This window comes from Schistocerca piceifrons, chromosome 8, assembly GCF_021461385.2.
Source record: "Schistocerca piceifrons isolate TAMUIC-IGC-003096 chromosome 8, iqSchPice1.1, whole genome shotgun sequence".
In the NCBI taxonomy this organism is placed as follows: domain Eukaryota; kingdom Metazoa; phylum Arthropoda; class Insecta; order Orthoptera; family Acrididae; genus Schistocerca; species Schistocerca piceifrons.
The window spans coordinates 64,556,676-64,572,820 of NC_060145.1; the positions used below are offsets into that span (position 1 = coordinate 64,556,676).

Below are 16,145 nucleotides of genomic sequence, written 5' to 3' on the forward strand. Positions count from 1 at the left end.
TTCGTAATTGCTGGTATCTCATTTAAATTCTGTCTGCCTAATAAACTACAAAACTAGAGTGAGACAACAGCAAATGCGGAAGAATACACATATCATGCCAAGTTTATATTCGTATCATTCTTATGCGTAATAGTGACACAGTCAAATGAAGCACGGCAATTGACTAGATTTTTAAATCTAAGATGACTCTAATTTCTGTGCAGAATTTAATGTACTAAAGAGGCATCTGCAAAGATTTTCAAACGGAGAAAATTTTTCGTTCAGAACATGTTCTATCATATGCAGTCTATTATTTGGTTCTTGTTGATCATTATCAAAGAAAGCAGCAGTGTAAGTAACAACAAATAGCAGTCTCTTGCCACTGTTTCGCTAATGAGACGATTGTAAGCGGCGGTAACACGCACAAAAGCGAGCCATGCCGCGAGCAGCGACAGGCTATAAACTAGGGTGACCAAACGTCCCGGAAAACCGGGATTGTCCCAGTTTTCATCCCTGTGTTCCGGTGTCCTGAAAATTTGTTTCAGGACACTCAGAAGTACCGGAATTCAGTTTTTAGATACATTTCGTGAAAATTTCTCAAATTTTTGGGATTTCGCTATATTAAAGGAAATACAACACAAGAAATTAATATATTTTAGCTTATTTGTCTAAAACCTCCATTGTCCCATACTAGTAATCACAGTATCAGTATTGATACCCTCAGGCAATAATTTACTTTGAGGTTTTCTGGCCAACAAGTAATAAGTTGTATTATTGTAACTGCAATAGTTTTTCTTATATTAGTGGTATTATTGCTGCAGTACTGTGAAACGCAATGCGGAAACATGCCTGCAAGTTCAGTGACTGTTATTCCAAGGAATGGAATTTCATTAAGAAAGGTCGTTTTGATTACGAAGCAGAGTGTTCCGTATGTAACTGTTTTATTAGTATAAGTCATGGTGGACGTTCCGACATAGTTGATCACATAAGGTCAAAGAAACACATTAACAGATACAGTGCACCAAGCTGCAGTAAAACTCTACAAAATTATTTTGTGAAACATCAGTCAAGTGAAGAGACGAAAGTTCGAGCAGCCGAGCTTACACTAGCCTACCACACAGTAAAACATCACCAAACTTATAGATCTAGTGATTGTACTAATAAGCTTAACAGCATTATGTTTGATGATTCTTCCAATGCAAAAAAGTTTAGTTCAGCAAGAACTAAAGTGTCAGCCTTAGTGAAAGGAGTTATTGCTCCCCAGAGTGTAAAGGAAAGCCTTGAATACACAAAAATTCTTCTTTCTACGGGATATCCGCTGATGCCAGCAATCATAAGGCCACTAAAATATTTCCGTTCGAAGTTCAGCAGACCAAACTTTTGAAGGTGAGTTCCCTACCTAAGGAAACATCTGATGAAATTTCAAGATTTTGTATGAATACTATCGAAATGTTTGATTTTGAGAAAAATAAATGTGTGGCATTTTGTGGAGACAACACCAACACAAACTTTGGTGGTTTAAAAAGACAAGGCAAATGCAATGTATTTACCAAATTAAAGGCAACATTGCATGAAATCATTGAAGGTATAGGGTGCCCTGCACATGTTTTACACAATAGCGTGCAGACATCTGCTGACAGTTTAAGCTGTGATGTTGAAACTATCGTCCTGAAGGTATACTCACACTTTTACATATATACTGTTGGAACAGAGAGGCTTAAGGAGTTCGGTGATTATGTGGGAACTGAATAAATGGTTCAAATGGCTCTTAGCACTATGGGACTTAACATCTATGGTCATCAGTCACCTAGAACTTAGAACTACTTAAACCTAACTAACCGAAGGACATCACACAACACCCAGTCATCACGAGGCAGAGAAAATCCCTGACCCCGCCGGGAATCAAACCCAGGAACCCGGGCGTGGGAAGCGAGAACGCTACCGCATGACCACGAGCTGTGGATGGAACTGAATACATGAATGTAATGTGTCACTCAAAAACTTGCTGGTTATCACTGTTTCCAGCAGTTGAAAGAGTAATCCGCCTGTTTGAACCGTTAAAAGATTTTTTCCTAAATGAAGATAAAGCCCCCAAAATATTGGTTCAGTTTTTCAGTAACCCTTTAAGTAATGCCTACTTATGGTTCATTCACAGTCATTTTAGCACTTTGCAGAACGGGATAAAGGAAATTAAGGGAAGCACAAAAAGTGTAATAGAGGTAAATGATGTTTTGAAAAATACTCTAGAAACTCTTACTAAGAGGAGAGAACAGCAGTTCATTTCTTTTAATGTTAAATCTGTCCTTAAAAGAGCAGAAGTATCAGAAGCAGCGGAAAGGAGTTTTAGAGAAGAAGTTAACAAGTTTTATGACACTTGTGTAGAATATCTCAGCAAGTGGAGCGCCTCATATTTACCCTCATCGCCGGTGTTTGATTGGATGTTACTGAAGAGAGTGCCAAAATGGGAAAGTGTTGAAGAGACAGTTTCTTATTTGAAGAGTAAAGAGATTGAAATTGATGATTCCATTCTCTTTGATCAGTTCGGCATACTGACAAATTTTATTGAAAAAAAAACACCATTGGAATGTCATCATGAGAAGTGGGTGAGTTTTTTTAAAAGCTGTGACTGTCTTCAGCATTACTCTGAGTTGGTAATAATTGCAAGGTATTTATTTGCAATCCGAGGCCATAATGCCAAATGTGGAAAGAATATTTTCGTTCATGAATATCCAGTGGACTGATGAAAGAAACAGAATGGAGGTGGACTCTCTTGAAGCAATCCTGCAGATCCTTTACAACTACAAAATGGATTGTGCCGAGTTTTATCACTGTGTCTCTAAGAACAAAGACGTGATCAAGAAGGCTGGAGGCAGTGAAAAATAACCTTTTCTCCAAGGACAGTCAATTCCATCTACAAGTGCTCAGTAATATTAAAGATCATGTTAATATTAATTGATTAAAAGTTGAATGGCTGTAAAATTTTGTAAAATCGTAATACATTTCTTTATTACTGTATATGTTTATTAAATGTCATTAATTATACAGATAATCTAGATTATATCAATCATTTGTATCCTCTTATTAGTTATAATTGAGTTAACAAAATGCATCAACAAAACATTAATATTTAAAATGAAGAAACCTGGCTACATGTGGAATGAGGTGTCCATTGGCACCAGGGTGAATGTGTCCCGGTTTTCACAGAAAATAATTTGGTCACCCTACCGTAAACACTCATTATCAGAATGCGACAAACAATGAATGACACAGTACAGTAATGCATCTTCAGCTTAGAGTGACGTAAACACCCATAACAAAGAGAATGGCACTTATCATATCATAGAAAAATAAGCAATCAATTCAAACCAGACGAAGCACAAGAAAAAGGAAGGGTACCCGTATAAATACGGACGGAGCGCCTGACACATAGCAATGGCTACCTGGTAAAGCTTAACTGCTAAGCTTACATCTCGAACCAAACTACTGCAGCTGTATCGTCATTCATTCGAACTAAATTGTGTCTCATACTACAGTGGCCCAACTTTGTTTCGATTTGAAGGTGCAGCCAAAAACTTTTCTCTCCCCTTGAATTTCGAGTCTCAAATTTCAGGTGCGGCTTAGATTTGGGAAAATTTTTTTTCCTTGATTTCGAGTCTCATTTTTCAGGTGCGGCTTAGATTCGAGTGTGGCTTTGATTCGAGTAAATACATGTCTCATCAACTGAAAGAAGATTAAAGATGTTATACATGAAGAACAGGATTTTTGTAATTTACTTGAGATATTATCAAGCCAATGACAGTTTTACTTTTGGGGAAGTTTGTGAGAATCACAATTCATTTGACAGAGCATGGTATCATTGTGATTTGGATGTATGTACGTACATGGCACTGCTCAATGCATGTATTTTTTTACTTTATCCCTTGAGCTGTCAGTGGCAATCTTCTGAGGCACTTCCAGGAAGTGATTATTAAACATGTTGCCCAGCTGATTGTCATTACTGATTATTTGAGTCTTTTCTTTAATACTAAATCCTCCCTTTTCTTAACTGGTTTTGCTGTTTCTCTTATAATTAGTCCCCATTTGGATTTAATTTTATTATATGGATTGTTAATTTACACATTTCAGAATTCTTTTGACGTTTTAGCCACTTTTCCTCAGATTTTACACTATTTATTATAATATGAAATCACTCCTTCCTCTCTGCTTGCCCTAATTGTTTCAAATAATTTCCTTTTCTTGCAACAAGATATTTTGATTATGGAAGTCAGGTAGTCTTTGTAAAGGTCTGTGACCATGATGCAATTGTATACAAAATGTTTTGTCTATGTTGCACTTTATTTCTTCTAACTAATCGTATTGGCCGATTCCATCATTAAATCTGTTGTAAGAAAACAGGAATAAACAAACAGTGGAATATCCGGGATGCAATAGTGTCAATATTATGAAAAGAATAGTTCGCTATTTACCATGTTAAGAGAAGGTGTTGAGTCACAGATAAACACAATGAGAAGATTGTTAGACATTTAAGCTTTGAGACAAAAAAGTCCTTCTTCAAAAATAGAAAAAAAAAAACACACACACACACACACACACACACACACACACACACACACACACACATATATATATATATATATATATATATATATATATATATATATATATATATATATATTCACAACTCGCACACACAGGGCCATTGTCTCCAGCCAGTGTGGTCGAAAAAAAGGAATAAACATGAGATATACATTATGTCACATATTACCTGAAGGAAGATGTGCTCATAAATTGATAAAAGACAAACATAGTATAGAAATATGAAAGATACATATCAATAACCCAAAGGATCTGTAAACATATTACACCAAATAGTACATGATAATGCTGAGTATAATTGCATATTCTGCACACAATCATGTACCGTTTGATATTTCATTGCATTTATCTTAGAGCTCATTTATCTTATATATGTGCAAACTGTATTTGTCCTTTATCAAATTGTAAGCATATTGTCACATACAAACAACACAGCCCAGTCAGGTTCCGATAATGCTGTCTCGATACTATATTTTATTATTCAGTAACCACTCTCTTTCCCTTGAGACCAATTTGCTGTGATCAAGTAAGTGTAGCTACTTGTGCTTCATGGTGATAGAGGGAATTTGAGACTGGATTAACATTTACCATATTTACATGAGTCTAGTGTGCACTTCTTTTTTTTTTATATATATATATATTTTTTTTATTTAAAAAAGAAGAACCATACGAAGTACTCAAAGTTGGTATATGCATAAGATTCAATGGCGCATTAGATTCAAGTGCAAACTTGAATCATTCACCAGTATTTCTAACTCTATGTGATCTGAAGCAGCAAAACATTTATTAAACTCTAGCACAAAAATATAGGTACGGTATCTGTAAATCACAGAAAGGCAGACATAAATCGGGTAAGAGGTTATCGAGTTAAAAGAGCTGGTATATATTTCCAGTACTGAATTCTGTTCACAGACGTCAGAACAAAATTCATTACTGCCATGATAGGAAATTATCTTTAGTTGTCAGTGCAAATAGTGTCTTTTTTTGTTTTTTATTTGCCCATTGAAATTTAGGTACTGTCCCATGCATTACAACGCATTGTTATACTTCTCAACCTCGTTATATTATTGTTGGCCTACCACAGTACTTTGCATTGTGTTTGCATTAGGCAGCCACGAAATGAAAGGCAAGCAGAGAAGAATATCGTATGAAGCTACTTTCAAGTGTAAAGTAATTCTTTATGCTGAAAAATGTGGTAACACAAGGGCAGGAAGAAAGTTCATATAGCTGAGAGTAATGTTCACTTATGGAAGAAACAGTAATTGGGATTATTTGCAACTACCGCAACTAGAAAAAAATTCACTGGACCTCGTAAAGGAAGACATCCTGAAGTTGAAGTACATGTTTTGGAATTCATCTGAGAAAGCAGGAAGAATGGGCAACCTGTGACCAGTGACACCATAATAAAAACAGCAAAAGAGATGGCTGCACCTCTTAATATACCGAAGCAAGTGTTTAAGGCTAGCTGGGGTTGGGTTGTTCACTTTTTGAAATGAGCAGGCTTACCTCTGTGATGCCGTAAACAATATGCCAAAAGCTTCCACAGGATTTTGAGAAGAAACTTCAAGAATTTCAGCAGTGTATTATCACACTTTAGACAGAGAAGGATTTTTCGATGGGCCAAATAGGCAATGCTGATGAAACTCCAATTTGGTTTGATATGCCACATAAATATGACTGACGAGAAGGGTACAAAAGAAGTTACCATCAAAACACCTGGGTGTGAAAAACAGTATGTAATAGTAATGCTGGCAATCACAGCAGATGGGAACAAACTCCCCCTTTCTTAATCTTCAAGCAAAAAACAAGTCCCAAGACTCCAAAAAATGAAAAGCTATTCCCTGATGACATCATTGTACAGAATCAAGAGAAGGGATGGATGACTGAAACTTTGATGCTTGACTGGCTCTGAAACATATGGGAACTCCATCCTGGTGGGCTTTCCAAGCAACCATCATTGACTTTACTTGATGCATTTCATGGTCATCTCACTGATGACATAAAAAAGGAGATCCACAGCCTACCCAGTGACCTCGTTATTATTCCTGGAGGAATGACTCCTGTATTACAACCTCTGGACGTTAATATAAATAAAGCTTTCAAACGTTACATTCAGGAACAGTATGAAAAGTGGTTTTGTGAACCAAATCATGAACTGACTCCAACAGGCAAAATTAAACAACCTGCACCCAACATTATCACACATTGGGTTTCCGCTGCCTGGAGGTGCATCAAAGCACCAATGATTGTAAAATCATTCAAGAAATGCTGTATTTCAAATACTCTGGATGGCAGTGAAGATGATGTGCTCTGGAACTGCACTGAGGATGGCAGGGAAGCAGGAAATGAATCTACTTCTGATATAGGGTCTTCCAAGGATTCCGGTAATGATGACATTAGTGAATAATGATGAGTAATGCCTGCAATTTACAGTATGTTTCTTTGTATGTCATATAGGTAATCAAGTTAGGCATTCTTTTTTAATAATAAAAATGTCACTTATTACCATAATGAGTAACTTAAAAATAAATTATTGTTATTTTTTATAGTTCATGTATACTTTCACTACTTTTTGACATAAAGTTAGCATTGTAAAATAAATTTCAACAATAGAAAAATACCCTACCAGTGATGTGCCAAAATTACTGTTTTTTATTAATTTAATTTTTAAAATTGGGGTACGCATTACATTCGATGGAGCATTAGATTCACATAAATACGGTATATCATTATATCGTTGATAATAATGGTTTTATGGGCAATAGGCTGTGGTCTAACACATGTTATTGAACCCAAAATTTTGTCTACTTCTGCAGAAGACATCCTCAGGGGCTATAAAGATATATTTAATTTTCAAACATAAATTTATTTAGTCAACTGAAACAGCTGAATTGTTTATTGGGAACTACCAATGGTTGAGTTGTGACATCATGCGATTACTGCCAAAGATTGCAGCATTGTGTCAACATGTTTCATGGAACTTGTATAGGATAAAAGATGACACTGTTTGATTAATTAAGGACTAAGGTTGTGACACAGCAGATGGATTCTTACCATCTGTTATGTTCTTCTACACCCATAAATAATGATTTTTTTCACTAATTCTTATTTTCAGTACATTTATCTGTTGGCAAGTAACACCCATATAAAAATCTCAATTTTTTAAATTTTTCTTAAATTTATTATTCAGATTCTCATTCCAAGTGTTCTTATTCCTTTTGTGTAATTACTTCTCATTAGGGCATAGTTAATTAAAAGTTACAGGTAATTAGACTTGATGGTGCAGTCTGCTACATGCAAAAGCCTGTGAACCAGTACTCATACCTGAGAAGGACCACCCACACCATTTGAAAGTTAAGCATTGTGGCTTTCCTGTAAAATATTTTAAATTAGCTAAAACTAATTATCTTCTGCAGTAATTAACATCAAGGGTTACAAGCAGACTCATTTTCCATTGCAGTTTTTTTTAACAATGAATATTAGTTTCCAAACATTGACTACATATCTTTTTTACCTTAATTTGTCTGCAAAAAATCATATACAGCATTAGTTGATTAACTTATCAATTAATAATTTCAGATAATTTATTCTCATTTGCAATGAGGCACTCATTCATATAAATAAGGGGATTCACAATGTGTAAGGATAATAGACCCTATATTTATCAAAATTTCTGACCAACAACATTTTCTGTAAATCAAAAATCTTGTAGTTCATAAAAATCAGTAAAATCCAACTTAGCCAAATTTCAAAGCATTATGTAGTTTTCAAAATAACTGTTTGTTCTTATGCCTATCTACAAGTAGTCGGATGTCACCAAAAACTGCCAGTCCATGGTTTGAAAATGTGTGTTGTATACACCCTCAGTGTTAGCCCATGCAACAAATTTGTTCATTCTGTATGTAAAAATTTGGACACCAAATGGACTGTGTTTGATCAACAACTACTGTGAAATGTTATTGTCACAGAAGTGATCTGTTGTTGGACATGATGATGCTAATTATGGACTGTGATAATCAAACCAACAAAGTCTAAACTTTTGTTTAATAAATCAATGCAAGACTGTGTTAATTGTGAGCAAGACTGTGTTAATTGTGAACTGTGATGATTTCATATTAATGTGCACTGTTTGTTCTGTACCACAACAGAACAATTAACTTTGCAGCTGTAATTGTGGGTGCGTATTCTGGAAAGTGGTGCTAATAATTTCTCATAAAAACAAGTCATTGTGTTTAATAACTGAACTTTGAAAGGAATGAAATGGGTGTGTTGATATCATATGAAAAATGGTGTTGTATACATCTTTAAGCAAACACCACCCAATACTCATTTAAACTTTCAGCTTCACAGTGATCAAGATCAGTGCTACCAAGAACAAGGCTACAAAATCAAGGGTGGTTCCATCACATGTGGTGTTCTGTGGTTTTGGAGCACTTTGCAGTGAAAGTGTTGTGTGAAAGAACTCTCTGTGGAGGTCAACATCTAGGAAGCAGCAAGTTAGATTGCGGAGGACCAGGTGAAACTGATGTGAATGAAGGTGATAGGGTTGTGAAGGAATGAGGATAGGGTGTTTTGGCCCTGAGTCCAGGTTATGAAGATACTATCAATGAATCTGAACACCTGTCTCATGGCTCCATCCACAACCAAGTAAAACTAACTAAGCACCAACAGTACCTGTATTTTGACAGTTGCCATCTCTTCCACACTAAAAAATTCCTCCCTTACAGCCTGGCAACCTGTGGATGATGTATTTGCAGCAACAGGAACTCCCTTCCTTAGAATGCTAAAGGTTCTATGAGGGGCTTCATTGGCAGACACTTCTCTCCAAACATAGTCCACAAGCATGTTTCCCATGCCATATCCTCACACATCAACAATCCTTCCCCCACCACCCAAGAATCAGATACAAAGGAGCACTGCACTTGTCATCCAATGTCATCCTAGACTGGAACAACTGAACCATATTCTTATTCTCTAGCATCATACCCTCAAATGAGGGACATCCTGTCCAAGATCCTTCCCACCACTTGTAAATTGGTGTTTCATTGCCCACCCCACATATACAAAATCCTAGCCCATCCCTATGCCATTCCTACTCCCAACTACTTGTCACAAGGATCATATCCCTGTGGAAGACTCTGATACCTGCGAAATCCAGCCACTCAGCATTTCATACTCCAGTTCTGTCACAGACTTATCTTATACCGCCAGAGATGGGGCCACCTGCGAAACATGCCATGTCATATGTCAACTCTGCTGCACACAATGGACAGCTTCTTACGCCAGTATGGCTACCAACCAGTTGTCCACAATGATGAATGGCCACAGATAAATTGTTGTCAAGAATAAATTTAATATCTGGTGGCACAACATGCAGCTGAGCATAACATGCTCACTTCCAATGGCTGTTTCACAATCCAAGCCATCTGGATTCTTCCATATGCTACTGGCTTCTCTGGACTACACAAGTAGAAATCATCCTTGCAACACATCCTTTGCTCCTGTCATCACCCTAGTCTCAATCTCCAGTAACCCACTGTCCCCACACCCTCCATTTAAGTCTTTCCCTGAGGTATTCAATAAGTAATGCAACACATTTTTTTCTGAAAGCAGGTTAGTTTTATTCAGTGTTCCAATGCATCATCCTATTCCCCTTTTATTTGGCTACAAAATCCTATTTTCAACATAACCTCCATTCAATGCAACAGCCTTATGCCACCTTACTGGGAGGGCCTATATGCCAGCACGGTACCACTCTACTGGTTGATGTTGGAGCCAGTGTCTTGCTGCATCCATAATATCCCCATCATCTGTGTACTGCTTCCTGCAGAGTATATCCTTCATTGGGCCAACAGTCCAATGAAGTTTTGTGAGCTGCTCTCAGGTGTGCTGGCTTGTGTGAAGCCTTGCATTGTCATGGTGAAAGAGAAGTTCATTTGCAATTTTGTGCCGATGAACATGCTGAAGTTATTTCTTCAATTTCCTGAGAGCAGCACAATACACTTCAAAGTTGATTTTTTGCAATATGAGGGAGGACATCAAACAGAATATCCCCTGCAGAGTCCCAGAACACTGTCATCACGACTTTACCAGCTGAGAGTGTGGCTTCAAACTTTTTCTTCTGAGGAGAGGTGGTATGTCATCACTCAACGGGCTGCTGTTTTGTTTCTGTTTTGAAGTGATGAACCCATGTTTCATTGCCTGAGACAATGTTTGACAAAAAATTGTCATGATCATCCTCATAATGTCCAAGCAATTCCACACAGATGGTCCTTCTTTGCTCTTTATGGTCTTTTGTTAGGTGGCGAGGAACCCAGTGTGCACACACCTTTGAGTACCGTATTTACTCAAATCTAAGCTGCACTTTTTTTCCGGTTTTTGTAATCCAAAAACCTGTCTGCGGCTTAGAATCGAGTGCAAAGTTAGCGAAAGTTCTGAAAATTGTTGGTAGGTGCCACCACAACTTAACTTCTGCCATCGAATATATGTAGCGCTACACAGGCAGGCTTTGCAGGCACAAAGATAAATACTGGTGCCAAAATCTCTGCGTCAGTAAATAAATTAAAAAAAAAAAGGTGGAAGACGAGCTCTTTCTCTCCGTCCCGAGTTTCGGCCGCTGCACCTTCATACATTATCCAATGAAGTAAATACTAATTCCGTACTGTTCATCTTTGAATGTAGCAGCATATCAATGTACTATGAAAATCCGACTGGAAAGAATGTTTGAGATGTTTGTCAATATGGCCAACTCTCTGTTCTGAATTTTTTCCTACCCGTGAGAAGAGATGGTTCTTAATAGGAACTATTATGAACTGTGAATCACATGCAGTATTCTCTTCACCATAAGAATAATACGAATATAAACATTTTGCCATGTATTCTTTCATGTTTGCTGCTATCTCATTTAAATTCTGTCTGTCCAATAAACTACGAAACTAGTGTGAAACAACAGCAAATGTGGAAGAATATACATATCATGTCATGTTTATATTCGTATTATTCTTATGCCTAATAGTGATACAGTCAGAAATGAAACACGGCAATTGACTAGATTTTTAAATCTAAGAAGACTCTTATTTCTGTGCTGAATGTAATGTACGAAAGTGGCGTCTGCAAAGATTTTCAAACGGAGAAAAATTTTCACTAAACTCTCGTTCAGAACATCTTCTATCATACACAGTCTATTATTTGGTTCTTGTTGATCATTATCAAAGAAAGCAGCAGTGTAAGTAACAACAAATAGCAGTCTCTTGCCATTGTTTCGCTAATGAAACAATTCCTCTCTTTTTTTTTTTTTTTTATTGTAAGCGGCGGTAGCTCGCACAAAAGCAAGCCATGCCGCGAGCGGCGACAGTTCGTAAATACACAGTATCAGAATGTGACAAACAATGCATGACACAGCACAATAATGCATTTTCAGCTTAGAGTAACGTAAACACCTATAACAAAGAGAACAGCACTTATCAGATCAAAGAAAAATAAGCAATCTATTCAAACCAGATGAAGCACGTGAAAAAGGAAGGGTACCCGTATAAATACAGAAGGGACGCCTGACGCATAGCAATGGCTACCTGGTAAAGCTTAACTGCTAAGCTTACGACTCGAACCAAACTACTGTACCTGTATCGTCATTCATTCGACCTAAATTTGGTCTCATATTACAATGGACCAAATTTGTTTCGATATGGAGGTGCGGCCTAAAACTTTTCTCTCCCCTTGAATTTCGTGTCTCAAATTTCAGGTGCAGCTTAGATTCGGGAATTTTTTTTGCCCTTGATTTCGAGTCTCATTTTTCAGGCGCGGCTTAGATTCGAGTAAATACGGTACCCCAACAAGTGGATGAGTGTGTCAGCACTATCAACAGAGATGTCCAGTTGTGCAGTGATGTGTTTGATTGTGATCCATCAATCATCTCAAATGAAAGTGTCCATGTGATCCAACATTACCGGAGTCACATCGGGCCACTGGCTGGCACGTGGCAGATCGGAGAGGTTTCCTCAACCTCGTTGTGGTGATGAGAGACCTCACTCAACAACTTTCATTCACTGCCAGGTCTCTGTAGACCTTTTGAAAGCACCTACAGATCTCTATGATGCTCAGATTTTGCCACCAAAAGAAACTCAATGATAGCTCTCAGCTTGGAATGCACCTCCATTACAGATGCCATTTTGAAGGCTATATATAGAGCTGTCCCCTATTGGAACTTCATAAAACTATGGGAGCTGAAGCAACTATGGCCCTTTGTGTGTGTGTGTGTGTGTGTGTGTGTGTGTGTGTGTGTGTGTGTGTGTGTGTTTCATCTGATGAAGGACTTTGTCTGGTAACTTGGTCTACATTTGACTGTGCATGACAGTCAATGCCTCCTCTATGTGGTGACCAGCAATCTATCCAAGCTCATATTGTTGTCAATTCATTCTGGATTTCCCATCCTTTGATTTCATCAAGAAATATTTGGAGATTTCTAGTGGGAAGTTTCATAATGTAAAGAGTATAAATGAGTCTCCATTACCAGCAACTCAAAAGCATATGATTCCAGTTGTTAATATAATAAGAAACTGCTGGTATATTTAATCTAGACATGACAAATCCTCTTTTCTCTGAGATTTTCCTCGGCACTCAGCTCGTACAATGTAACTGTGTGTGTGTGTGTGTGTGTGTGTGTGTGTGTGTGTGTGTGTGTGTGTGTGTGTGTGTGTGTGGAAAATGTTGTTGAGCTTTTGGACAATCTTGCTTCACCTCCACAGTGAGTGGTTACCTTTATTCCTATTATACTGTACTGCACCCAGGACTCTCTCATACCAAATTAATAACTCACCACAGACATTTATTTACCATCTATGATTTTCATTTACTTCATAAACTCTACTTAATCCCAGCCAGAATGTATACAACATAGACATAATTAATTATTCAGTAAATATACAGTGGATGATGTTACTTACCACATATATCACTATTGTCACTTAAAGGTTGACTGGAGCTTCTCATTTCCCCAGCTGGTTCATCATCTGTTTGCATGTCTGTAACATGTTCTGTTGGAGCTTCATTTTGACACTGCTGTGGATCGTTCTTGTCCTGCTGGTGCTCCTCCTGTTGCCAAAAGCACTGCTCCTGCAGTGGTTGTAGTTGCTGTTGTTGTTGTTGTTGCTGCTGCAGTTGTTCTGATGTCTGCAGATCTTGGAGTATATGAGTCTGGTCATCTTGCCTTTGTTCATGTACTTGCTGATGCATAAGATGACTCTGCTCTTGTTCCCCTTGTTGCCCTAAGAGCTGCTTTTGCTGCTGTTGTTGTTGTTCCAGCTGATGCTGACTCTGTGTCTGTACTGGTGTTCTGCTGAATGTGCTAGTTACCTGCTCCATATCTTGTGTTTCCTCCACTTCCATATGGTCTTCAAATATTATGATTTCTGATGCAAGAACTGTATAAAAAGCAAATTAAACCCTTAAAATGTGTGAAAAATGTTTAATAGTATGAAACTAATACATGTATCTTTGAAAATAGTTAAATATGTGAATATAATTTTGTTATTTATTGAAAATATGCCAGACTTGATGTTTGATAAAAACTTTAAGCTATATTACCTCTTCATGAAAAGCTCTCAGGTTTCCATTCAGGTTGCAGCATTATCGTACTGTGATGTTTCAATGAGTATCATACTCTTTGTCAGAAGATTATAACTTTTGTCGAATCATGGTGGTATTTTAACACTAGCACCTGGGTGGACACCTGAGCGCTATTCATTAGTAATATACACTGGGAGAGTCTACATTCACATATATTACCTCTTATTAAATAAAACTATTCAGGCCTTTGAAAGACAAGAATGTATGGAGCAAAATAATGAGCTTCAATATCTGTGACACTGAGTAAAAATACATTATGAATACAGTCACATGCAAGATATGTTATACATTAAAGAGGAAATACAGGCCATAGTAAACGCAGATGCAGCTGCAGATCAGAAACTGTATTCAAATGTTAGTTGCAATGCAGAAGCCAGACAGCTACAGGATCGGCAGCATTAGCTATAAAGGTATATATTTTTGTAAAAACTTCTGGAATATGAAGACCATGATTCCAAAGCTTTTAGTTTATTTATGTAACATTTACTTTCTGTGGAAAAGAACAATAAAGGAATCCCACTGAAGATCGTGAAATAGCATCTAAACATGTTTGGGTAAAAAAAAAACCAGAAATTGTCTTTTGCTCATTGAAGAATGTTTCAAAAGATATTTATGTCGAAAACAAACATGGGCACAAAATTTGAGCTTTCAGAAAGAAAGTGAATACTATTAATACTATTATCTATTTTAATTTGTGAAATTTTATCTTGAGGAGGGACATTAATATAATGCTGGAGTTACTATGTGCACAACAAACGCATTGCAGCATATGCAGGCACATATGAGCTAGCTTTAAATAAAACATATACAGCTAAGAAAATATATTTATTAAATTTCATATCACTAAAATTGTTAAGTTGGAGATACCACACAATATATAACACATACGCAAAAGTACAAGCTGGTCACAGTTGACATATCCCGTCACAACAAAAAGTTTCGAGGCTGGATTTATAAAAAGACAAGAAAAGGTAAGATGACAGTTTCGGTGCTTCAGATGTTCTACATAGTCTCCACCTACTTGATTACAATGCACAATATGTTCATACAAGCATGCAAAACTATTGAAAAAGTCCTTTTATGGGATGTTGTTCAACTTGAATGTCACAATGGCTTGAATGTCGGTTATGTTATCAAAGTATTGATGCTTCAGGTGAATATCTGTTTTTTGTGGTAGATATTGATAAGTCTAATCACCTGGGGTGACTTTTTTCCAGAAAAGAAAAGTCCGCAGTTTGTATTTCAATCAAATCATGGCAGGCATCCACATCTTGTTTTTGTTCAGCAGTCTGGGTATACCGGACAAACTTTGCACACACTTTTCTCTTATTTAAAACATTCTGAAAAATGTCTTGAACAAATGATTTAAGGATGTTGCTCCACTGCAGTTTGGCACACAACACTGACACTCTACGGCTGCATTTGCACTCTTTAACTCTGCCTAATCACAACAAGTGGTTGAAAACACATCTGTTGTTTATAATTACTAGTTCAAGCTGCCACCATATCTACAGCACTGATATCACCTATACACCAAGAATAAAATCAGTCTTTGAACTTTCTGTATGGATGGTGTAGAACTTGAACAACCAAGTTTCATCTTCAGATACACTTTGCACTGTCTCTGATTCCATCTTGTAACAGTTAGTGGCTTGTTATTAACATAAGATGACCAGGTTAAAATCAACTGCATTTTATTACAATAAAAAATGAAGAAGAAAGGAGAGGACCATCACCAATTATAAATATATTGTTAATTGGATTATATGCCAAGTTAAACTTGGAAGAACTACTTTCAATCAACATATTCACATTGTTACATTTATTCTACATGAGCCAATTTATGGTGTCTGGTGCAAGATATATCATCAGATGTAACATTTTTTGGTAATGTAGTTGGGATTTTGCCATTAAAATATTAAGAGATTTTCTTTGTTGTAGCCTAC

The 16,145-nt window shown here is 36.9% G+C and overlaps 1 protein-coding gene across 1 annotated transcript in view; it reads right to left on the reverse strand.

The window, feature by feature from the left end:
- LOC124712078 (putative uncharacterized protein DDB_G0271606) overlaps window positions 1-16,145 on the reverse strand; it is a 253,374-nt gene that overhangs the window by 7,939 nt on the left and 229,290 nt on the right. Inside the window, exon 8 of the mRNA XM_047242374.1 lies at window positions 13,518-13,857. Within this exon, the coding sequence (XP_047098330.1) occupies window positions 13,518-13,857 (340 nt within the window). The remainder of the gene's footprint in view (window positions 1-13,517; window positions 13,858-16,145) is intronic.